At 40.4% G+C, this 24,344-nt stretch overlaps 1 protein-coding gene across 4 annotated transcripts in view; it reads left to right on the top strand.

The window, feature by feature from the left end:
* VWA2 (von Willebrand factor A domain containing 2) overlaps nt 1-24,344 on the top strand; it is a 38,401-nt gene that overhangs the window by 7,362 nt on the left and 6,695 nt on the right. The window contains exons 1-9 of one of the 4 annotated variants that reach the window (XM_048506651.1): nt 361-431; nt 5,178-5,311; nt 5,389-5,518; nt 8,306-8,415; nt 17,298-17,492; nt 17,958-18,091; nt 19,410-19,542; nt 22,350-22,405; nt 22,892-22,999. In XM_048506651.1, the coding sequence (XP_048362608.1) occupies nt 5,286-5,311; nt 5,389-5,518; nt 8,306-8,415; nt 17,298-17,492; nt 17,958-18,091; nt 19,410-19,542; nt 22,350-22,405; nt 22,892-22,999 (892 nt within the window). In that variant the 5' untranslated portion in view covers nt 361-431; nt 5,178-5,285. Of the gene's footprint in view, nt 1-356; nt 432-5,177; nt 5,312-5,388; nt 5,519-8,305; nt 8,416-16,228; nt 16,291-17,297; nt 17,493-17,957; nt 18,092-19,409; nt 19,543-22,349; nt 22,406-22,891; nt 23,000-24,344 lie in introns of those variants that run through there. The other 3 variants (XM_048506649.1, XM_048506650.1, XM_048506652.1) reach the window with 3 other exon arrangements.

The raw sequence follows: 24,344 nt of genomic DNA, 5'->3' as shown, positions 1-24,344 counted from the left end.
TTTTTAACCTTGAAACTCTGCAGTTTGCTGGTATTCTGCTGTGATTGTATGGCTTCTACAGAATTAAAATTTGATTTTCTGCAGTACAGAATGTTTAGGATGGTAGTACTCATTTGTATTGCCATTTAAATTGACACATTTTATTTTTAAAAAGCAAGCAAACCATTCCTTGTTTTTATTTGATGTTTTCTAACAATTATCTGTCACAACAGTGCTTTTGAAGGTTTGCCTTGCCATTGGTGTGTGGAGCACCACCTTAACCTTGTACAGACATGCTGTCTAAAATACACAGCCGTTTTCTTAAAATGCTGTGGTAGCAATTGACTAATAATGTTGAAAACAATTTGATCCTGCAGCATTTGTGTCATGGAGTATACAAGAACTACATGTCAGTCAGGAAATGGTGGAGAAGATTTCAGCAGCTGGCCAGTGTAAGTTTTGTTTTTTGCAGTAAAATGGTTCTAATGCCTCATTCTTATAGCCTGCAGGATGGTATGAATGTGTATAACTCAGTTCCCTCTTCTCTTTTCTGAAATATCTTATTCTGGTTCTGTACACAGGTGAAGTCTGGATTTTAATTAGAATTTGATTTGTCTCTTGTTCAGGGTCTCTGCTTTGTAATGAGGTAGGAAGGAGTAAAATATATGGCTCCTCATGAATAGCATAGATATGCTATTTTCCAGGCAGCACTCCTGAGTAGTTGTGCACATCATTATGTCTTGATTTGGCTTTGGAGTTGCTGGAGTGAACATTATAACATAAGTTCTAAATTCACTGGAGCCTAAAGGAAGAATGGTACAGATTAAAACAAAGGCAAAAACCTGGCTTCTAATGAAGAAGAATTTGGATTTATACCCCACTTTTCTCTTCTGTAAGACGTCTCATGGGGGCATGAACTCCTTTCCCTTTCTCTCCTCACAACAGACACCTTATGAGGGAGGTGGGGCTGAGAGAGTTCCAAAGAACTGTGACTAGCCCAAGACAACTCAGCAAACTTCATATGTAGGAGCAAGGAAACAAATCCAATTCACCAGATTGGAGTCCACCGCTCAAATGGAGGAGTGTGGAATCAAACGCTTTCTCCAGATTAGAGACCACCTGCTCTTTAACCACTACACCTTGCTGGCTGTCAGCCTTAGCCTACTGGAAATATACATCTATCCTTACCATTTCATGCCTGTGCAGATTTTGCAAGACCAGCCAGCTTTCATTCAATAATCAAGAAGGGTACCTTTGAGGCTGCAATTTTGAGTCTGATGTTGTTTTCTCCTCAGTTTGTGTAGTAAGAATAGCTTCAAGGACACACAGTTTTTGTTGCAATTGAAACTTGGCTATCCACATTTCTAAAGGCAAGTTTATGTTCTGCGCGTTTTCACAAGACCCTCCCCATATAGAGAGAGGACAAGCTTAGCTTAATCTAACTCGATGAAAACATGAAGGCTCCACTTTGGCACATGTGCGGTCATGACAGCTTGTAATTATTATGCAGGCAAGTCTGAGCGTGCTCAGGTAACGCCAGGACATAGTCCCAGGAAAACCTGATGCTAGTATGAAACTGGCTATGTGAAACTTGTTTCAGTCAAACCGCAAAAGTCTTTGATCTTATTACTTTAATAGAATCTTGGGGCTTTGTGATACATGAATGGGTGTACTGCTCCTAACTTATACCCAAAGGTGAATGAGGCTTTGCAACATTGCTTGTCTGTCTCTTTTTAAAAATAGCATGTGTTAGGAGATTTTCTTTTCTGCGCATGTTGTAATGGAATAATGTCTGCGGACTTAAACACGAAGGAACTTTGGGGGAAGCCATTGTTACAGTATGGAGGTTAACTGATACATCTTTGAATTATCCATTCCTTAGAGCCTGTTCCTGAAACATTTTAACTGCCCTAGAGAGGCTCATGGTAAGAACATAAGAACATAAGAACAAGCCAGCTGGATCAGACCAGAGTCCATCTAGTCCAGCTCTCTGCTACTCGCAGTGGCCCACCAGGTGCCTTTGGGAGTTCACATGTAGGATGTGAAAGCAATGGCCTTCTGCGGCTGTTGCTCCCGAGCACCTGGACTGTTAAGGCATTTGCAATCTCAGATCAAAGAGGATCAAGATTGGTAGCCATAAATTGACTTCTCCTCCATAAATCTGTCCAAGCCCCTTTTAAAGCTATCCAGGTTAGTGGCCATCACCACCTCCTGTGGCAGCATATTCCAAACACCAATCACACGTTGCGTGAAGAAGTGTTTCCTTTTATTAGTTCTAATTCTTCCCCCCAGCATTTTCAATGAATGCCCCCTGGTTCTAGTATTGTGAGAAAGAGAGAAAAATTTCTCTCTGTCAACATTTTCTACCCCATGCATAATTTTATAGACTTCAATCATATCCCCCCTCAGACGTCTCCTCTCCAAACTAAAGAGTCCCAAATGCTGCAGCCTTTCCTCATAAGGAAGGTGCTCCAGTCCCTCAATCATCTTCGTTGCCCTTCTCTGCACTTTTTCTATCTCTTCAATATCCTTTTTGAGATGTGGCGACCAGAACTGAACACAGTACTCCAAGTGCGGTCGCATCATGGCTTTATATAAGGGCATGACAATCTTTGCAGTTTTATTATCAATTCCTTTCCTAATTATCCCCAGCATAGAGTTTGCCTTTTTCACAGCTGCCATACATTGAGTTGACATTCCCATGGAACTATCAACTAAGACTTAAATCCTTTTCCTGGTCTGTGACTGATAGCACTGGACCCCTGTAGGCGTGTATGTGAAGTTTGGATTTTTTGCCCCTATGTGCATCACTTTTGCATTTTGCTACATTGAACTGCATTTGCCATTTCTTAGCCCACTCACCTAATTTATCAAGGTCCGGCTTGGAGCTCCCTCAATCCTTTGTGGTTCTCACCACCCTACATAATTTGGTATCATCTGCAAACTTGGCCACCACGCTACCCACCCCTACTTCCAGGTCATTTATGAATAGGTTAAAGAGCACTGGTCCCAGTTCGGATCCCTGGGACACCCACTCCCCACATCTCTCCATTGTGAGAATTTCCCATTTACACCCACTCTTTGCTTCCTGTTTCTCAACCAGTTTTTAATCCATAGGAGGACTTCCCCTCTTATTCCTTCATTGCTGAGTTTTCTCAATAGTCTCTGGTGAGGAACTTTGTCAAAAGCCTTTTGGAAGTCCAAGTAGACAATGTCCAATGGTTCCCCCTTATCCACATGCCTATTTACATCCTCAAAGAACTCTAGTAAGTTTGTAAGACAGGATTTGCCTCTGCAAAAGCCATGCTGACTCTTTCTCAGCAGGTCTTGCTTTTGTACATGTTTTATAATTTTATCTTTAATGACAGATTCTACTAATTTACCAGGAACAGATGTCAAACTGACTGGCCTGTAATTTCGGGTCCCCTAGATCCTTTCTTAAAGATTGGTGTGACATTGGCCATCTTCCAGTCTTCAGGGATGGAGCCTGATTTCAAGGATAAGTTGCATATTAAAGTGAGAACATCAGCAATTTCATGCTTGAGCTCTTTAAGAACTCTTGGGTGAATGCAATCTGGGCCAGGGGATTTGGTAGCATTTAGTTTATCAATGGCTGCCAGAACTTCTTCCTTGTCTACCACTATCTTCGTTAGTTCCTCGGATTCGCCTCCTAAGAAGCTTGGTTCAGGTGCAGGAATTTTCCTCACCTCCTCTTGGGTGAAGACAGATGCAAGAATTCATTCAGCTTTTCTGCAATCTCCTGTCATCTTTAGCACACCCTTTGTTCCTTTGTCATCTAACTTGGGCCTACCGCCTCCCTTGCTGGCTTCCTGCTTTTGATGTACTTGAAGAACTGTTTGTTGCTGGTTTTGATGTTCACAGCCATGCGTTCCTCATAATCCTTTTTTGCCCCCCTTACAGCTAACTTGCTTCTCTTTTGCCACCATTTGTGTTCTCTCTGGTATTCTTTATCAGTTAAGTTGGACTTCCATTTTCTAAAAGACATCTTTTTTTCCCTAATAATTTCCTCAACGTCCCTTGTTAACCATGGTGGCTTTCTTTTGGACTGGGCGCTGCCTTTCCTAACCTGTGGAACACATTCCAGCTGAGCTTTTAAGACTGTGTTTTTAAATAACCTCCAAGCATCTTGGACATTTTTGACTCTCTTGATTTTCCCTTTCAGCTTCCTGCGCACTATCCCCCTCATCTTTGAGAAATTTCCCTTTCTGAAGGTGAATGTAACTACATTAGTAGTTGTCACTTGTTCGCATGCAGAGATACTGAATCTGACAGCATTGTGGTCGCTGTTCCCTATCAGCTCAACAACACTGACTTCCCGCACCAGGTGGTAGCTTAAGATACCATCTCTAACTGCATAGAGAAAAAAAAAGTTTATTGCCTCCTATGGCCACATCGTTCTGAATTAGAATATTTACCAGTTTATAGAATCATGCTGTAATTGATCTACTTTTGTGGATTTGGGTGGTAGTAATACTGGGTAGAACCATATGGCTAAAGTTATGATAAATTTGCTTGGTGAGCACTACCCTTTTTTTTACGCTGCTATTGTACAGCTCCTAGTCTTTTGAATTTCCTCATTAATCATTTATATCATTTATTTAGAAGATTTATATCCTTTTTTCATCATATAAATGATACACAAGGTGGCACCTGACAAGAAATTAAAACATTGTTCAATCATGCAGGTATTTAAATTCTAAAAGATCTGACAGCCCCTACTAGCAGAAGAATAAAAGGAAGAACAGTAATACAATTTTCAAAGCCCAAAGGGAAAGGGGTATATCAAACTTGTTGGGGCAAAGAATTCCACAGGCTGTGGCTGAAAAAGCTCAGATTTTCAAACCCAGTAATCTTATCTCTGTCAGCACAGGCAGGCAGAGCACAAATAGCTCTTCTTAGATCAAAAGGCGGCTCATATGTTGAAAATGAATATTAACTATCAGGGGAAAAAACTTTTTTGTTTAATGGATGAAGTATATTTGTAAGATGTGAATTTCAGTTATTGCAGTTATTGCCTCTGGATCTTAATTAATTAATTATAACAGTTGTACAAATTTAAGCATCTGTTTATGTTCGGCCTGCCTGCTGCTTCTTTCTCTCCCTATTCACCAGTGCCATCTGGCTGCTTAACATTTCTGCTTTTTAAGTGTGACAGAAATGCCTCTGTCTTTCCCCAGTGATGAATTGCTCTGCCCCAGTGGATATCTTGATTCTGTTAGATGGATCCTATAGTATTGGCAAAGGAAGCTTTGAAAGGTCTAAGTACTTCGCAATGAAGCTTTGCGATGCCTTGGACATCAGTTCAGAAAAGGTGAGTCCACATCTTAGGTACCTCAAGAATGACTTGACCAAAAGCAATCAATTCTCCTTTCTCTCTTTCTCTTTCAGTGCATACAAGCCTTCCATATTTATAACGATGGCACAGAATTGTTGCAACAAACATGCAACAGTTACATCTTTGATATATTACTGTGTGTGTGTAGTTGAAAGAATACATCAAAAAGGGGAAGGGACAGAGGTCAGTTGTTCCTGTTGCTACTTCTAGATCTTTCAGTGGCCTTTGATACTGTTTGATACTGTCAGTATCCTTCTGGAGCAGCTGCAGGGGTTAGGACTGGGGTCCACTGTACCACAGTGATTCCTGTCCTACTTCAGTAGCAGGCTCCAGAACATAGAGATGAATGCAAGTGCTTAGGTCCTTGGGAGCTCTCTTGAAGAGTTTCTCAGGCCTCGGTTTTGTCTCCTATGTTAGTCAACATCTATACGAAGCCTCTGGGGGAGGTCATCAGAGGATATGGTGTGGGGTGTGTCACCAATATACTAATTACACCCAGATTCCTCTCAGTTCCATCTATATCAGGTGATCGCCAGCAGCCCTCCTTAGGGCAGAACTCGGTTTGCCTTCTATTAAAGCTCGAGCTGAATTGGCAAGTACCTTGGAAAATACTGCTAAAAAGAGAGTTCACTTCAAAACCGACTCTCAAGGCTTTGGGGAACTCAAAGTCTGCAGTATTATTTACTAAAGTTGGGCCTCAAAATTACATAATACCTCCCTAAATAATATATTGCTCAGTTATTCTGTTCCAGATCATTTATTCTCTTCACCAATTTTAAATCACGACCTTCGGGATTGGATATTCAAAGGAGATAACTGTATGGACAGAGATATAATTTTACATTCCAAGTTTGCTCCCTGGTATAGTCACCTTTTAAAAAGGATCATCATAGAGCCTCCTATCTTGCTGGTGAGGATTACTTCAGTTTAAGATAAGGAAGGCTATGACAGCAATTACGATTTCAAAACAATGCCAAACAAATTATTTATAGGAAGGCAGATATGCCAAAAAGTCACCTGAAGTTAGAACAACGAATTTGTATCTGCAGAAAAACAGGAAGTAGAGGATTTACCTCATTATGGTTCCCTTTGAATCTGCCTCTGTAACGCAGAGCCTACAGGGCTAAGTTTCTGAATAGTTTCATATCCCTGTCCCAGGTATATTATGAGTCAGACAAATTATACCTTCTCTCATGCGGATTTGGATCCCTATATGTATCCTATAGGAGGTTGGCCTATTCACCTTGGCTATAGCCAAGCAAAGATTCATGGCTCCCAAAACAAGCGTGAATAGTAAGTAAAATGATCAAACCTAAATTGGTATAAGTTAGGTGGGAATACAATCTAGACATACTGTAGGGGGGAAAGTGAAAGACTTAGTGTTCACATGATGGATTTTTAGTGAATTTTTTTTTCTTTTTCTTACCTGTTGGAATAACAAGTTGGCTCAGAAGTTTTAATGTAATAATATTGTAATATTGTAATGGCCTATGGCTTTCAATAAAATTGATTGATTGATTGACTATATCAGGTGAGACTGCCCAAGTGCTGGACTGCTGCCTGGCAGCTTTCATGAATTGAATGAGGGCCAATAAATTGAAATTGAATTCCGATAAGATGGAGATGTTCTGTGTGTCGAGCTTCCAAGACTGGGGAATCGAGGGTTGCCTGGTGTTGGAAGGTGTGGTTCCTCTACCCCAGAAAGGCCAGGTGTGGGATCTTGGGATCATCTTGGATGGAGCGCTGTGTCTGGAAACCCAGTTGGCAGCAATGACCTGTAGGGCCCATCAACATCTTCAGCTGGTGCTCCAGATCTGATTTTTTTTTTCTGGATCAGGATGACTTGACCACAGTTATCCACGCTCTGGTAACCACCAGATTGGATTATTATAATGCACTATATGTGGGGCTGCTTTTGAGGACAGTCTGAAAGTTCGAGCTGGTGCAGAATACAGCAGCTCGTCTGCTGGCCAATGCTTTGTACCAGGATCACATCACCCTCTTTTCTGAAGAGTCTCCACTAGCTTCTGATGTGCTACTGGGCTCAATTCAAAGTAATGGGGTTAACCTGTATGGCTGCAGTTCTGGAAACCTGAAAAGACTGCCCATATATTCTTGCTCTGGTGCTGGGATCAAAGGGGGAGGCCCACTTGGCTGTCCCGCTCCCAACAAAGGTAAGCCCAGAGGACCTTCTCCATAGTGGCCCACTGCACTGTGGAATGCCCTCCCTCCAGAGGTTTGCTAGGAGCCTACTCGGAGTTTCAGCACTTAGTGAAGACTATCCTCTTCACCTGAACATTTGACTTACCTTCCTTTTGGAAGCAACCTACATTCCTTCTGAAAGGAACCTACCTTCAAGACTTCCTTGCACGCCTCCTTTTTGTGGGTGTGCTGGTGTGGGGCATTTTAGATTGTATTTTGGGTTTTTAGAATGGGGTTTTATTGTGTTTTTAGAATGGAGTTCTTAGAATGGGTATAGGGTGGGTAATAAATGTGAATAGAATAGGCTGGGGCCAGGTAATACTATATTGAACAGAAATATTAATGGTAGTAATTATATAGGCATCCTCTGTGAGTGTGTGTAGCCCTAAATGTAAAACATTATTTAGCAGTTAGTGCCAGATTATTTCCTCCTATCTCCAGTGTATATGTCAATAGGTATTACAGGTAGCTGTGCACAGACATCTTAGAAGAAGCCACAAGGGTTTCAGCAAGCTAATAGCCCTGATATTTCAATCTGCTGACCTGAGGAACTGAATGAAATCAAAATTTAAGTAATTGTGACCCAGCTGAAATGTTGTGTAAAAATGGGAAAAGTCTTGTTCATGCCTATTCTATAGACATGTGAAAATGTAGAAAACCTGAGTAATTACTAGAAGGGTTTAACTAGTTCCATTTCCATTTTGTCAATTTACATCTGTAAAAGTGTACAGTTGAATTAGCTTTAAGGATCTTCTTCTGTGCTTTCAGGTCAGAGTGGGAGCCTTACAGTTCAGCAATACTCCTCATTCAGAATTTCCCCTGGATGCGTATTTCACCAAGCAGGAGATAAAAGACAGACTTAAGAAGATTATGTTCAAGTAAGATTATTATGCCCTGACCTGGACAGCCAAGGCTAGCCCAATCTTTCAGAAAATTGAAATTAAGCAGGGTAAGTCCTGGTTCGTACTTGGATGGGAGACCACCAAGGATGTCCATGGATGCTGTGCAGCGGCAAGGCAATGTCAAACTACCCTGCTCATCTCTTGCCTTGAAAACCCCATGGGGTTGCCATAAGACAATATAAGGATTGCAGTGCTATCCTCTAGAACCCAGGTCCTAAAAGCACAAGCTTAGAAGTTCCATCAAAACCAACAGGACTTGTTTCAGTGGATGCATTCATGACCAGAGGAAGAAAATATTTGTAATTTATGTAATGTTGTACAAGTGAAATTTTGGATATTCAAATGTTATTAGTACTTACAAATGTTATTAGTACATAGATGCTTACAAAACACAAAGAAAAGAGATAAAAACATTTGGTTTTTTTGCTAAAAATAAACTTAAATTTCATCTACATCGAGAGTGAACAGTAAAAATTAATACCACTTGCTCTTTAACCACGTACTTAAAATTCCAACTTAAGAACTACTACTGACAGAATACTTTTCTCTGTTAAGTCTTATTATAATAATCCACTAATCTTCAAAACCTCTAATCATCATTTTACTTTTTCTGTTTTACCCAAGAAATCCATCAACATTTCCAATTGTCCAAAATTTTTACTAAACTCCTTTCATTAAGTAATGAAGTGAGTTTGGCCATCTCTGCCAACTCCAAAACCTTCACCGACTATTATTCTACTGCAGGTATATTGGAAGTTTTCCATTTTTATGCTTAAAGTATCCTATAATCCAACTCTGTAGAAGAAGAAAAATACAATTTACTGGCTGGTGAAGACCTCAGGTTGCCAGGTCTCCTGCTATGGTGGGAGATCTCTTGGTGGCAAACCCTGCTACCATTCCTTCAGTCAGAGAGAGAGAAATTGCCATTGGTGTGACAGTGGCCCAATATACATGTTTAAGGTCTGGAGTTCTCTCAGAATTACAGCTGATCGTCAGACTCCAGAGATCAGTTTCCCTGAGGAAATGGCTTCAAGAGGGCAGACACTGTGGTATCACATCTCTGTTGAGTTCCCTAAACTCCACCCTAACCAGGCTCAGCTCCCAAATTTCCATGAATTTCCCAGCCCGAAATCGATAATGCCACTCCTAGCAATGATATTCAGAGGTCTGCTACTTCTAAATGTGAAGGTTTTCTTTAGTCATGGCTAGAAGCCATTGATGGGCCAATGCTACATGAATCTCTCTTACCCCCTCTTAAATCAACCTGTGCCATCCCTAGTATGACTGGCTGCAAATTCCAGAATTTAAATGAGCAAAGGAATGCTTCCTTTTGTTCATCCTGAATCCATTGCCCATAAAAGTAATTGTGTTGCCCCAAATTCTAGTATTTGGGGTGAGGGGAAAAATTCTTTCTATCCATTCTCCATGCCCTGTGCATTATTTTATCAATCTCTATCATGCCCTTTCTCAGTTCTCTTTATTCTAAACTGAAAAATCCCAGTCTCTTTAGTCTTTCCTCAAAAGAAAGTTGCTCCAACCCCATTAATCTTCTTTTATGTGATATTGTACTGTACTTGAAGGACAGGGTTCTTATCATTTAGGCCAATTATTCATTTTAATTTCAATGGAATCTACGTGTAGCAGACTGTTTTACCTGAAGTCATAAATGCTACCAACTGGTCTTTGCAACTACCTGTTTTACAATCAGTATCCTACCAGCTAGGACCATTTAAAGCTAATTTCTTAGCAGCAGAATTCAATTTCAACTTGTCTCCACCACAGTTAATTTTATACAGGGTACCTGTGCAACGACATCTTAATTCACCAGGATCCCTATGGAGATCTGACTATATGCAGATACTAAGCCTATGTCTGAACTGGGTGATTTTTGATCTTCCAAGAGAAATAAGGCTATGAAAAGAATAGTATTGACTGTTGTTGAAATGTAACTGAAAGTAGGGTATCAAACAATAGTGAATAACTGGAACCTAGATATGTGCTGAAATTCCTTTAATGTTGAGAAGAGAACGCTGACAGCTCCAAAAATGATAACATCCATCATTTTAGCCATTTATCTTGGTTTTAGATGAAAACCATAACATAAGATGCCAGCTAGCACTGAAAGAAAAGCAAATGCTCTGAATGGCAGTTTCTGACAACTTAGGCACATTACTTCACTGCTCATTTTATCTTTCTTTGCTGAAAGCAGATTTTGATCCTTGCAAAAGGTATTTGTCTATGAACTGAAGGTGCACTTATGCATCCTACTGCAAGCCATCTAAAACGTGGGTTGAGTCGTACCTTGCAAAATTGCTCATAACAAATGAGTCAGGGATCCGTTGGCCATGAGTTAAAATGTATACACACAATCCAAATAGCTATCTTACAACAACTCTAACCCCCCCCCCCCTCTTTATTTCATTTTAACACTTGTCAGTGTCATTCTTTGTGGAGTTATGCCCATCTGAGAATGGACTGGGGTGCAACTGAACGTGTATAATAATAACTGTATAATAATATTTTGGGTGCTGTGTAGTTTCCGGGCTGTAAGGGCTGTATAATAATAGTCAAATATGTTCTTGTGGTGTTGTGGCTAAGAGCAGGTAAACTCTAATCTGGAGAACCAGATTTGATTCCCCACTCCTCCATCTGAGCAGTGAACTCTTATCTGGTGAACTGGATTTGTTTTCCCAGTCCTACACACAAAGCCTTCTGGGTGACCTTGGGCTAGTCACATTTCTCACAGAACTCTCTCAGCCCCACCTATATCACAAGGTATCTGTTGTAGGGAGAGAAGGGAAGGGGGTTGTTAGCCCCTTGAGTCTCATTACTAGAGACAAGGGGGTGGGATATAAAAACAAACTCTTCTTTTGAATTTTTCAGTATAATATTTTGCAGTCTTCTTCTCACTGGCGGTCTGCAACAAATATTTTGCAATCATTAGATCCAGAACTGAGTTATTGACATTCTTAAGATCATCCAACGAGGCTAAGGCTAGAAGACAATTTGAAATTAAGTCTTCCAAATCTGTAGTGCTAGCCATACAATCATTGTGGATCTTGGAGAATCCTGATTTTGTATTCATTGGGCTAGATGCCACACCATTGTTTTTTTGTTTTTGTTTAAAAAGTGCCAGTACTAATATATAAAATTGTGTCATTTCCTACTAATGCCCCCTTCCCTCCACAGATTTCCCACTACGCTATTCTTCAGGGTCCGTTAATCTTGAACAATATTTCTGTGAGGTCAGTAAGCTGCAGAAGGGGGGAGGGGATTGCAGCTGCCTCTTAAGAAAAGAGTACTTACATTTTCAGTATTATGTGGTTGGATACAGCCTTTTTTTTGGTAATCTTTCCAACAATCTTATAAAGTAGATCAAAATCATTATCTCCAGGGTATACACAATAGTCTGAGACTAAGGTTTCCCTAACCTAAGGCAGAGGTGAGATCCAACCAGTTCTCACCACTTCTCTAGAAGTGGTTACTAATTTTTTCTGAGTGCCGAGAAGGGGTTACTAAAGCAACCTCCCTGCCCAATAGGGACTGGAGATGCGTGTGTGTGGCGACACCACTGTTTGAATCCCACCACCATCGGATCTTGTTATTAAAATTTTTGGATCCCACCACTGACCTAAGGCTACCATTAAGTTCAAAACAGTGATGAAAGTTGATAGTGATTCTATTTTTACTTGTCTTTCCAACGTGCACTAAACTGTTCTATTGTTAATTTACTAGCAGAGCTGCCAACTGACAAGGAAAATCCCTGACCTATTAAAAGGTCGATCCACAGAAAGCAGAAATGTCTTTTTACAGTGTGGAAACCAGCATTATTGCCTGCAGAGCAAGCTGCTCTTAAAGACATAAGAGCAAAGGGGACTGGTGCACCAAAGAATATTATATGTACCACACTGCACCTAATAGCTTTAGGTCACCCAAGACAAAACTCTTCAACATGCTCTATAAACTAATAATTCTTATTCTATTTCTTCACAGGAAAAGATATTCAAGCAACTCTTATATATATGCATTGTACAAATAAATCAATTTATTTGTGTGCCAGTATGTGCCTGAGCACTGTTATAAACTCACACAAAGCAGCTTCCCAGGAAGTTATGCTGTGATGCTCAAGCTGTGCAATTTGGGAGCAGTGCTAAATGGGGCAAGAAGAAACTCTGTGATATTGAAACCAAAACTGGTGGTTCAGTTGCCCACTAATTACTGTATGGATTTCATAAGCATTGTCACTTTTTGTATTATAAATTGATTTATTTGTACATTGTATATGTATAAGAGATGCTTGAATATCTTTTCCTGCAATGAAACAGAATGTGAATTATCAGTTTATAGAGCATATTGAAGAGTTTTGAAATTTATTTGGTCTTGGGTGACCTAAAGCTATTAGGTACAGTGTGGTACGTCTTGTATTACTTAAAGACATAGGCTGACTGGTTAAAAACATTAGCAGTTCTGTTTGCAAAGGGTACCTTGAGAAATTTTTTGCTTTAGGAAGAAGAAATCTTCCTTTTCCTACCCAGCACGAGCATGTGGGAGGGAGGGAGGGGACCAGCCTGTTCCTCCTTCTCAACCTGGACTCTTCACTTGCCACCTCACTTGGCCCAGTCTTTTCTCCTGCCAGCTCTGCTCCTGGGCTCTGTGTTCGCTCAGTTTGTGGGGCAGCTGCACCCTGACTGCCTGGAGCTATTGTCCTTTTCCCACTTGCTTTTTCCCACTTTCCCACTTGCCTTTTCCCACTTGCCCACTAGGCTTTCTCATTCCATCTTCCCCCACTAGGGAGAATGAGCTAGTAACGGCCTTGCTATGGTATAATTCTCTATTTTTCTGAGGTGGCTGTCAGGGGCCTTTCACACTGGTGATTCCACCCTTTCCTCACCATCTAGTTTCTGAAGATGCTACTGAAGGAGTATTGCTTGGATTGGTAGCATCTGAAATATGGGTCCTGCAAGATTCTTTTCTACTTCCTCTGCTGTTTCACAACTACATGAAGCTCCAAGTGTACCCCTCTGAGCTCCTTGAGGAGCAGCGGAATAAATTAGATTTAATCAATGCTACCAAGTTCAAACCCATGCCCTAAGAGAAGTTCTACCTCTTAAATCCATAAGCAGCTGTAAATCCATAAATCCCAGCTGTATATGTCATGATGTTCAATATCAGAAAGTATAGATTTTAAAAAGGAAACTTGCAGCTAGTTTTGAGTCATTTGAGGTACAAACAAATCAATGGCAAAATGCAGCTGTCCATGGAAGATATGACTGCTACTGGCAAATTGTTGATATATTCCTGACATTTAGATTGAGATAGAGAACATTGGAGGGTAGAAATGAAGAGGCGCCTAAAAAAGATCAAAGCAAGTCTGACAGGAATTTAGAGTACTGAGAATTATAGGGTGGAACAAAGTGAAGTATATAGATAAAAGAACTAAGGAGCACAAAGCATGGGTATGATCAAATACTTAATGCAGCAGGAACTAAAGAAATTACTATGGGGGTCATTTTAGAACTGAATGGGTCCCAGAAGTGTAGTATGTGACAATAAGTAACACTTGCTCTAAATACAAAGCAAACTTGACAAGTTTGTCTTTCCCTGGTGACTAGTCCCTTGGATTGTTTTTACGCCATCTTTGTACTTGTTTTTAAATGAATGTATTTATACTTTTAAAATGTTCATATTTACAATATATTTATTGTATTTTTGATTGTTTTTATTGTAAGCCACCTTGAATTGTAGAGATATGGTGGGGTATAAATGTAATAAATACATCTTAATATAAATACATAGGCAGAATTTGGAAATGGGATGTATTAAGAATTCCCAGGATAGAATTAGGAAAACAGTCTCTTCTCAGTCCAAAGGCAAATTGTGGAACTGTTTAGGACCACGTAAGCAAACTTTTACCTTTGTTCTGCAATAAACTATAAAACCAAGGATAATTGTCCCAGTTCCAAACCTACCACTTTAAGTAGTCCACAGGAAGAAGTAGCAGAAGATGTTAGGAAGCAAAACATACAACTCAAGGTCTTATGAGAAAATGTTAGAGATACTGGCCTCTGGGGGTATTCTGTATGAATAAGAATACAGTTTGGCGTATAACTGTAAAGTTTACTCTTTTCCAGGAAGACGTCAATTGTCTGCTATATCAAACAAGGCTCCAGGCCAATAATGCTATGGGCAGCCAAACCTATTATTTACTGAGTTGCTAGAACTGCTAGAAAACCTAATTTTCTGCTCATATAGATGTTAGTATATTTTACATTTTATTTCTTCTGATCTTTATCAATTGTTCTCTGCCTTCTTTATGGTAACATAACAAGGTAACATGAAGAATTTTAGCACTTCCAGACTTTTTTTCTTCAGCTTATATTTAACTTAACCAACATTTAGTTTTTTATTGTTATTTCTTGCTGTAAAAATTTTCTGTGCAGCAACTATGTGTTTCCATACTGCAATCAAACTGTGCGACGGCCAAAATTAATAGTCCCAAAGATGTGCAAATTAAATGTGTGCGTTTCCAAGAACAGCAGTTAGCATCTTTTTTAGCAGATGTTAGTGTAGGAGTATGGGGGCAGAGAGGAAATTGTTCCTGAGGTGGATTCTTGATCTTTTAAAATTTCTTCTCGCAACAATTCTTACAGGCAAGAGGCCCATATCTAACTGGATGTTTGATTACTTGGTGACTTAATGAATACGTGAACCTCTTTCAATGAAAAATATTGTCTCTGGTATTTCATCTGTTTTTACCCATATACAAACCATACCTTGATTTTGTGGTCACCAACAGATGATGACCATTTATTCATTTATTTACTTCGTGCATGGGCCACCTTTTTCACTGGTATTCACTGGGGATTATAGAAGAAGAAGAAAATGCAATAAAACAGTGAAATTCATACTATAAACAATGCAAACAAAAAATCTTCAGATACAAGTTTAAAAATCAATGCAGTATAAATGGCATACATGCAGTAAACAAAATCGAAAAGAAAATGCCTAAAATTTCCAGACATTATTGTCAGAATCCTATTCTCTTTATAAAAAATGTTTCAGTATTTCTCAATTCTCATTATTAAAAATTACATTCTGAACAGTTATGTTTTGCTACAACCTTCTTCTCTTTATAAAAAGGCTCTCCTGAATAAATGTTTTCCACACATTTTGTGGAATGATAAAAGAGTGTGGAGGTTCTACTGACTCTATCTGATAGGCTAGTCCACCAGGTGAGAACAATAACAGAGATTGCTCAGGTACAGAAATCAGCTTGCCTATTTTCAGAGTGGCACTCAGAAGGATCGGTGAAGTTGCCGTAATAGATCTGATCAGAAGAGGTGGTTTTATATATATGCGGGTCCTGGGCCACAAAGAACTTGGGGAGTAATAAGCAGCACCTTGAACTGAACCCAGAAACTAGCTGGTAACTGATGGAGTGATGCAGTGGGTGTAATATGCATAATCCCATCTATCTCTGGATAGCAATTGAGGAGAGGCTTCCTGTACCATTTGGGGTTTCTGAGTTGTGTTCAAAGACAGATCCATGTAGAGCACATTCCAATAGTCCATCCACCACCCTCAAAATTTGCCAGGCTATAAATGAGATTTCCACTGTTCCTTTAAGGTGTATCTATTGGCTTGGGAGATAGAGCAGCAGCAACTGGCCCTGTCTACTCCCTGCCTCAATGTTTTTGTCTGCTTTCCTGACAGCTGCTATGTACTATACCTGGTGTCTGGTTCACTATGGCAAAAAAGCAAGTGGAGAACGGATCAGGGGAACTGGGAAGAAAAAACTGCTGCAAAATGTTTATTTGAAACCCAGTGAATGGAAGGGGGAGACAAAGTTAGGTACCTGCTTTCAAAGTGGCTTTTCAAGGGTGGAAGGAAGTCCTTGTAGTTTGGTTTGAATGTAATGGGTAGCTGGACCCTAAATTAGGGGTAAGAAACCCCAGCATGCATGCCAAATACTGGTGCATCAGGCTACTTGACAAATTGGGCCAATTCTCTGCTCAAGAATATGAGGCGAGATACTGGAGCTCGTCTTATTTCCAGGACACAATCTTTGCCTTTCCTCAGCTTCTTTTGTTTCCAAGTACATCAGCTTCTTCAAAAGGTGACATTGCAGGGTTTTTTGGCTATCAGGGCAACAAGGTTGCTTGTCCTTATTGGCTAAATGGTGGTAATGGCTTGTTGGATAGGGCCATTGAATTATTCCTGTGCTTCTGTGCTTTATGTATTCAGCATACATTGGATGGAAATTTGTTATGTCTGTAACTGAGCAAGGGGGTAGAAAAAAAGGAAGCAACATAAATTATGTTGACGAGAAAAATCTATATCACCTCCAGGGTGTTTTTGCTGCCTCTTCTGCATCCTTGCTCATACTGGTCAAGTATGATAAGTCTTTCCATATTGCCACTAAATTATAGTTGTAGATTAAGGCAGAACTGTGAAGTATAGGCCCCTTCCGCACACGCAAAATAATGCGTTTTCAAACCACTTTCACAACTTTTTGCAAGTGGATTTTGCTATTCCGCACAGCTTCAAAGAGCACTGAAAGCAGATTGAAAGTGCATTATTCTGCATGTGCGGAATGAGCCATAGTTTATCCTACACTAATTTCATATAAGGTCTCCCCTCTCTCTTTCCACATGCACTACAATGCTTATTTATTTTCACCCATGAAGTGCGTAAAACAAAATCCTTGCTTCTCTCAGTATTGGTCTTCACCACTTCTTAACTTTTCAAATGAATTATCTTCTCAGTTCATCTCTGGGAAAGAGATATGCTTGTGGAAACTAAGTGGAGCAATATTAATACTTTTATCTTTCCCTGTTCTTTTCCTGTTTGTGTTCCAGAGGTGGGAGAACAGAAACTAGCCTGGCTCTGAAGTTTATACTTCACAAGGGATTCCGTGGGGGCAGGGATTTGTCAGTGCCCCAAATCCTTCTCATCCTGACTGATGGGAAGTCTCAGGGCAGTGTGGCAATACCAGCCAAGCAGCTGAAAGAAAAGGGGATTGTTGTCTTTGCAGTGGGAATCAGCTTCCCAAGGTAAATTATTTTCTAGCGTGAGAAGATCTATTAAATGTTCCATTGCTATTGTCACTGAACCAATGACTAAAGAACAACCTTACAATATGGGTGAGATTTGGATTGCTTTCCTGCGATGATGATAAGATTGTGTGTAATGTCTGTGTGACGGGGGAGCTGAGTGCTGGCTGGGGATAATTTTAAGCACTTCAGCAGGAAAGAAAAGCTGGAGAAAGATGTGTGAGTAGGTGTGTGTGTGTTTGGGAGTGAAGATCAGACAATGGTTGTTAGAAACAACATTGTAAGCAGATTTTAACAGGAAAGTAGTGCCTATGTTAAGTTGTAGTGTGCATTGCTTCAGTTCTGTACATGTAGAATAAATGCTCTTTTAAATGGCTCCCAAATATTTACTAATTATGAAATTAGTTACTATTGCAATACTGTGCTTCTGTGCTTTATGTATTTTTCTGACATATTTTTGTGTAGATGGGAAGAACTGCACACACTCGCCAGTGAGCCAACAGACTTGCATGTGCTCTTTGCCGAAGATACTGAAGATAGTGCCAATGGTCTCTATACCACCCTTACTAGTTCTGCAATTTGCAGTGCCTCATCTCCAGGTAAGCCTGTTAGGATTCTTTGCACAGTCGCGTTGGCCTCTTTCCACATTCAAGTCTTAGTTTTTCTTTGCACTTCTCCTTTTAATGTGGCCCTTTTCTCTCTCTATCTTATAAGGCAGAAAGAAAAAGTTTTTGAGAATGGAATGGAAAAGTCTAGACCTTTAAGGACAGAGCTGCACTTCCTCAAAAGGTGTAGGTTCTGTTTAAGGGTTGTCTGTAGTGTTACGTGTTAAATCAAAGACTTCAGCTGTCTCTTCAGGAGCTTATAGGCAGGAAGAGAGTGATGCTTCATACGCTGCTGACTTCAACAGAACATTCACCCACCTTTTTGCTTTATGTTACAGCTGTTCAGTTTACAGGCTATATTATGTAGTATGGAAGGTTGGACTAAGATTTCACTGGAGTTGCAAGGTAGATAGACAACATCAGTGTTACATGCTGTCACTGCTTTTCTCTGACCTTTCACAAGACTCCAGGATAGCACTTGATCCTAGCAACGTCCACATATTTCCCAATTTGCATTCTTAATCCATGAAGAGAAATTTTTAAAATGCTTCTTTGTAATGTTAGAATCATCAGATGTAAATTCCTGAAATACTTACTGGGTTGCGAGCTTAGTATCTAAATCACAATAGAGATAGTAATTTATCAGTTCTAGCACCTTCCTAAGAACTTTGCAACATGTGGAGCTTGTATGTCTATACTTACATACTTATATTTGCCACTTACTGGCTACTTCTGTAGATACAAAACACAGACTGGAAATGCACTACATCTGGCTGCATAGAAGAAGAAGAATCCTGCAGAGAAGGCAGGAGTTTTCTAATAACAGCTAGACTTTTCTGAGGTTTTTCCAATAGGTTTATGATTGTAGCATGATGGCAGAGGAGACCATAAGGAATCTGATTCTAATAATACATTCCCAACTGTTTAACAGTCAGCTAAACCATCTTCAAGTAGCTGTTCTGGGTTCTACAGTTTCCCTTGGGAGCCAAGAGGGCAGGATCTCCTTGGCCATTAAACAGAAACTATTCCACCAGAAGATGTAAAACAGTAGTATTGCTAGAAGTAATACTGTCCTGTATTTTGTAAGTTGCACTGAGAACTTATAACACTGAAAAGCAATTGGTTGATAACTATAAGCCCACACACTTGTGTCTTCTATCAATAAGTAATTTCTTCATTTGCTGCTGTTTTTTGAAGGTTTCCCAGTGATCTTGTTTGAGTTAAAAGATTGAAACGTCACTTGTTAGTATAGTAATGAATTTAATGTAAGGCAATAAATGCTGCTTATGAGATTATTCTCTTCTGGCAACAGGCTGCAGGATTGAATCTCATTCTTGTGAACGCAAAACACTTGACAGAGAAAAGGTGCTGATTGGAAACTATTTCTGTTGGAAGGGATCAAAGAATGGCAATACAGTGCATGCATCACTCTGCCCTTTTTACAAGTGAGTCAACAGCTTTAGCCCATAAAACTTTAGTGGGTCTAGGGGGGAGGTGGACAGCAAGAAAATATCATACAGATTAATAGTTCATCAAATTAATGCACATAATTGCCATAAGCACATCCAGATTCCTTGCCAGGAAAAAGTGAGTAAATATGTTTGAACTATGTGGGAGTATACTAGGTAGCAATGACTGCAGGGCTATCAAGTTTAATATACAGTAAAGTTCCTGGAAAGTCCAGCACCACCACAGTCAACTTTAGAAGAGGCAAGTTTTCAAAGATGGAGACATTACTTAAAAGGAAACTGAAAAGAAAGCAAAAATCAGGAGAGTCAAATTTCTTGGAGATTATTTACGCCGATGATGATGATGATGATAATAATAATAATAATAATAAATTATTGGATTTAACCAGAACTTGGACTGATTTATGGAGGATAGACCTATTTCTGGCCATTGGCCATGGTATTTGAATAGAACCTCTGGGTTCAGAGTGCCTTTGATGGATGTCTGCGGGGGGGCAGGGCAGTTAGCAGCTGAGGGCCCTGTTAATGGCCTTCCTAGTGACAGGCCACTGTTCTAAACAGGGTACTGAACTTGATGGAAAATGGTCTAATTTAGCATATCTACTCTTAAGTTCTTCCTCTGACCATTGTGAAACACACGTTTTCAACTATTTTTGGTGCATGAATTTGGTTTAAATCTGCATGAATATGCAGAAGATACCAGACCTCCCAATATAACAAAGGGTTCTGTGTGTAAACCCCAAGAAATAGGTGTTAGTTATTGGTTTGGATTGAGAAGTGGGGTGAGAACACACTGTTCAGCATCATTGGGCCTGGGGCATTTTTGCTGCATTTCTTAGGATAGGTAGGCAGCATAAATCTTTCTGTCCAGAAAGGTACTCAAATATTCAGCATAGGGAAAATATTCAGACCCTATTCACACTGCTGCCACTAGCTTGGAAGTCTCTTCAGATTTTTTTTCATGACTTTTGGATGGAAAAAATACTTCCTCTCCATCTTGCTTATTTTGACAGTGCTATAAGATTGTCACTGATATGGGGCAAAGCCTCAATCATTGGCAGGAAATAGTCCCTGCTCATATTGCAGTCAGTGTTCAGCCTGAAAACTGCAAACACTGAGTTGTATTGTCAGCTCAATGACTGCAGGTTAGGCAAGAAACTTCCCCTGAGATAAGGATATATTTGAATAATGGGAAAATGTCAAAGGCCTTTAAAATAATTGGAGACATGTCAAAATTTATGTAATGGAGACTTGTATAATGAGTAAAATATTTTTGAGAAGGACACAGAAAGGAAAACAGATCGTTGTATCTGTTTTATTTTGGACTTGTTTCTGCAATTAAAGAAGGTCTGAAAGGATCTAGTATTTCCTTTCATGTTTTCTGTCAGTTTTGTGTCTTGAAGGACCAGCTCAGACTGGCAACTAGGATAGGACACACCAGGAAAAAGCCTAGTCGACAATTGGTGTAAAGTGATCAGATGTGAAGAAGAAAAAAAGTGTTCTGCCCAGGCCAACTAAATTCTGAAGTTACAATAAGCTGCATCAACAAAATTGGTGTACACGTCTAATAGTGTTGGGGACGAAAAATATGTTTAGTGTTTAGTCTGAAAATTTGTTTCTTTTGGAGTTGTGGCAAAATTATAATTTTTTTATCAGGGATTACTGGAAAGAAGGGGTGAAAGTGATTTATGAAATATGTTTTGCCTTTGCAAGCATATATTTGAAATCCTACAGGGGAAAGCTGCAATGGGAAAGAAACAGGCAGAAAAAGGGTCTCGGCTTCCTCTTCCTTCTGCCATTTCTCTATGCCAAAGCAAAAATCTTCTTTCAAGTTACTAATTTGACTAGGGAAGCACCATGTTTCCCCACAGCTGTATCCTTATGCATCTTTTCCCCTAATGCCCCCACCCCTGGCTGCTGCCATTTCCATGTGAAACAACTGTCAAGATACCCAGATCAGTATTTGCTTCCCTTATTGAACAAATAGCTGCTTGGGGCAATTTAAAGAATCTTCATGGGGGAAAGTGCAGTACATGCCATTCTCCTCCCTCAATCAAATTAGCTGCCCTTGGCCTGTGTTTAGTGTTTTTTAAAAATCAAAAATTGGGAAATTAGTCATGGATTCCTTTGTAGTAATTTGAAGTTTACTCCAATAGTAAGTATCAGAACTAGATTATAAGCATTATTTTTCACATTTAGATTGCTGTTTTGCTCTTATTGCCTCTGGGGATACAGAGGTGAATGCAAAGGTATTCACAGTTGCAGCAAAAGCTTGGCAAGGCATGTGGATTTTGAATGTGCGTTCCCCCTGCACCAATCATTTCCTTTTCTCTTTTTTCTGGTGGTTTTAAAAAACTTTTTAAATGACATAATTAAGAGGTATATTGCTAAGCTGACTCTTAAAACTGTCTACAGTCTGCCTGGGGTTGTGGGGAGACAGGTGGACACAAGGAAAAACAGTTCTGAATCTGGGCAGGGAACTGTGGAAATTTGTTCTTTCCCATCTGCATGGATTCCAAACTTGCTTTTCTGTACAATTGTCCCCAAAAGGGTGTACCAAGACAGGACACACACACACACACAAACACACAAATCCACTGCTGGTGCAGAGATATTGAACAAAATTTCTGTGTAGAGACACCCTTGGTCAGGTCCTAACTCCCAAGCAAATAACTGCAGAATTCCACCTATAATATTTATCTGAATTATTGAGTTCTGCTTGTATTGTACAAACAATTTAAATGTCATTTTATCTCATGTTTATACTGTGTTTTCTTTTTAAGGTGGAGGAACATTTTTATTACACATCCGTCTAGATGTTATCGTACCATGTGCCCAGGTAAGATATGGTAATTGTAAATCTTAATAAGATGCACAAGTTTCTCAAAACAAAAAATAACTGTGAAATTAAAGTAATGTACCACTAATGGAGCATTCTTTTTCTCCACAGGATGAGACAGGACAATCTCAATTCAGTAGGGTCAAACTAGTTGAAATGAGTGGGACACCAATGGGGGCAAACAGGAGTTTGTGGTGGGAAGGGGCACCTATGGAAATTGCCATGCCTTCTTCTGCAAATGGAAGTACTATTCCATCAAAGGAACTGCAGTGTTTTATATGTGCCAGTATAATTAGGCAAGTTGTTCCCGTTGCATACCTATATGGCAAAATAAGCTCTTGCTGGATACAAATCAAATTAAGTAATCTGAGGACATGTGGCACGAAGTGCTGCTGGGTTCTCCTAGAGCTCAGTCCTGCTTACACCTCAAATACTGGCAGAATGCTTATCTCATATTCACTTTGTTTTTTGTTTCCTGGTTACTAGATCCTTGTGGTTCCCATCCTTGCCAGAATGGAGGCACATGCATTCCACAAGGGTTAGAAGACTACCAGTGTGTTTGCCCAACCGGATTTGGTGGAGATGTCAATTGTGGTATGTGTGGTCTTATATACCAGCACTTCAGTCCTATAGCTCTGGCTATCTGCGTCATATTTGCTTTGTGATGGGAAAGAAAAGAGTAAGGCGAAGGTTGAGAATGGAGAAATGTTATTTTGTACTTCTTGTTTTAGAGCAGGTTACCGATATGTTAAACTTACAGAGACACATTTCTCAATAAATATTGCTAGGAAGTAAATGCTTGCTGAGAAGTGACATCATGTTGTGTCAGATGAACTTACTTCTGGGTCAATACAGTTAGGAACAAGGTTTGAAGATTTCTGGAAAAGTTATTAATTTCAAGACATGATTGTTGCCTATTGTGAAAATCACTGGTGCTTTATTATCCATGCCAAAAAATGAGCAACAAAAAGGAAATAATTTTGAAGGCTTTTGAACAAGGGCTGTTTCCGCACAGGTGGAATACAGCGTCCAAGGAAAGCGAAAAACAGTGTCCCTGGGGAGAGGTTTGCACGGCCGCCGCCGCATTGCAGCAGCGGCGGCCTCGCAACCCCCGAGCAGCACGAAGCTGCTGTTTCTGGCTTCCAACCGCTGCCGTGTGAACGGCAGTGGCTGGAAGGTGCCATTTCCCCCCCTTTCCCAAATGCCTTACCATTCCTCCGACGTTCCGGCGCATCGCCCAGGCCAGGGGACACTCCCCCTGCCCTGCAACTCCAGAGCTGTCGCACAGGGCAGGGGGCGTGTCCCCTGGCCTGGGCGATGCATCGGAAGGTCGGAGGGATGGTAAGGCGTTCGGGAGACGGCGCAGCCTCTGCGCAGGCTGCACTGTCTTCCACGCCCCTACTGGGACTGTCCATGTGAACAGTCCCGGGGGGTGCGTTGGCGACGTTTATGCCGACGCACCCCCGCAGTGTAGCCGTGCAGAAACAGCCAAGGAGTGCTAAAACAATTGTAACCAAACTTACAGGTCTCTTCTGAACAGTCTTAACCTTCCATATAAAAGGGACAGAGGACAAAGATGGCTTTTGCTTGGAATTTCTATCAAGACATGTATCAAGCAATTAATTTCTAATTATACATCTTGTGGCCTGACCTGCTTATTACTTAGCCCCCAGGTTCTATTCATAGCAAGACAGCAGTAGTGTAGATGCCACGGGGACATGTTGTAACAAATGGCGTGGGCACCCACATGGGAGTCACATGGGGGGCAAAAATTGCCCCCACACTCCCGGGAAGTGTTTCACACTGAAGCCCAGCCACACCCCTCCTCCTTTCCAGAATGCATTGGGCCTCGGCACGACAGGAGGCCCAACCCCTCTCCCTTCCCCCGTCGTCTATCCCAGCCAGGCTACTTCTTCAGCTGGGAAAGCTTTTTTTCAGC

The sequence above is a fragment of the Sphaerodactylus townsendi genome, linkage group LG08, assembly GCF_021028975.2.
Source record: "Sphaerodactylus townsendi isolate TG3544 linkage group LG08, MPM_Stown_v2.3, whole genome shotgun sequence".
Classification (NCBI taxonomy): Eukaryota; Metazoa; Chordata; class Lepidosauria; order Squamata; family Sphaerodactylidae; genus Sphaerodactylus; species Sphaerodactylus townsendi.
This window is presented reverse-complemented; position numbering and strand designations above follow the sequence as displayed.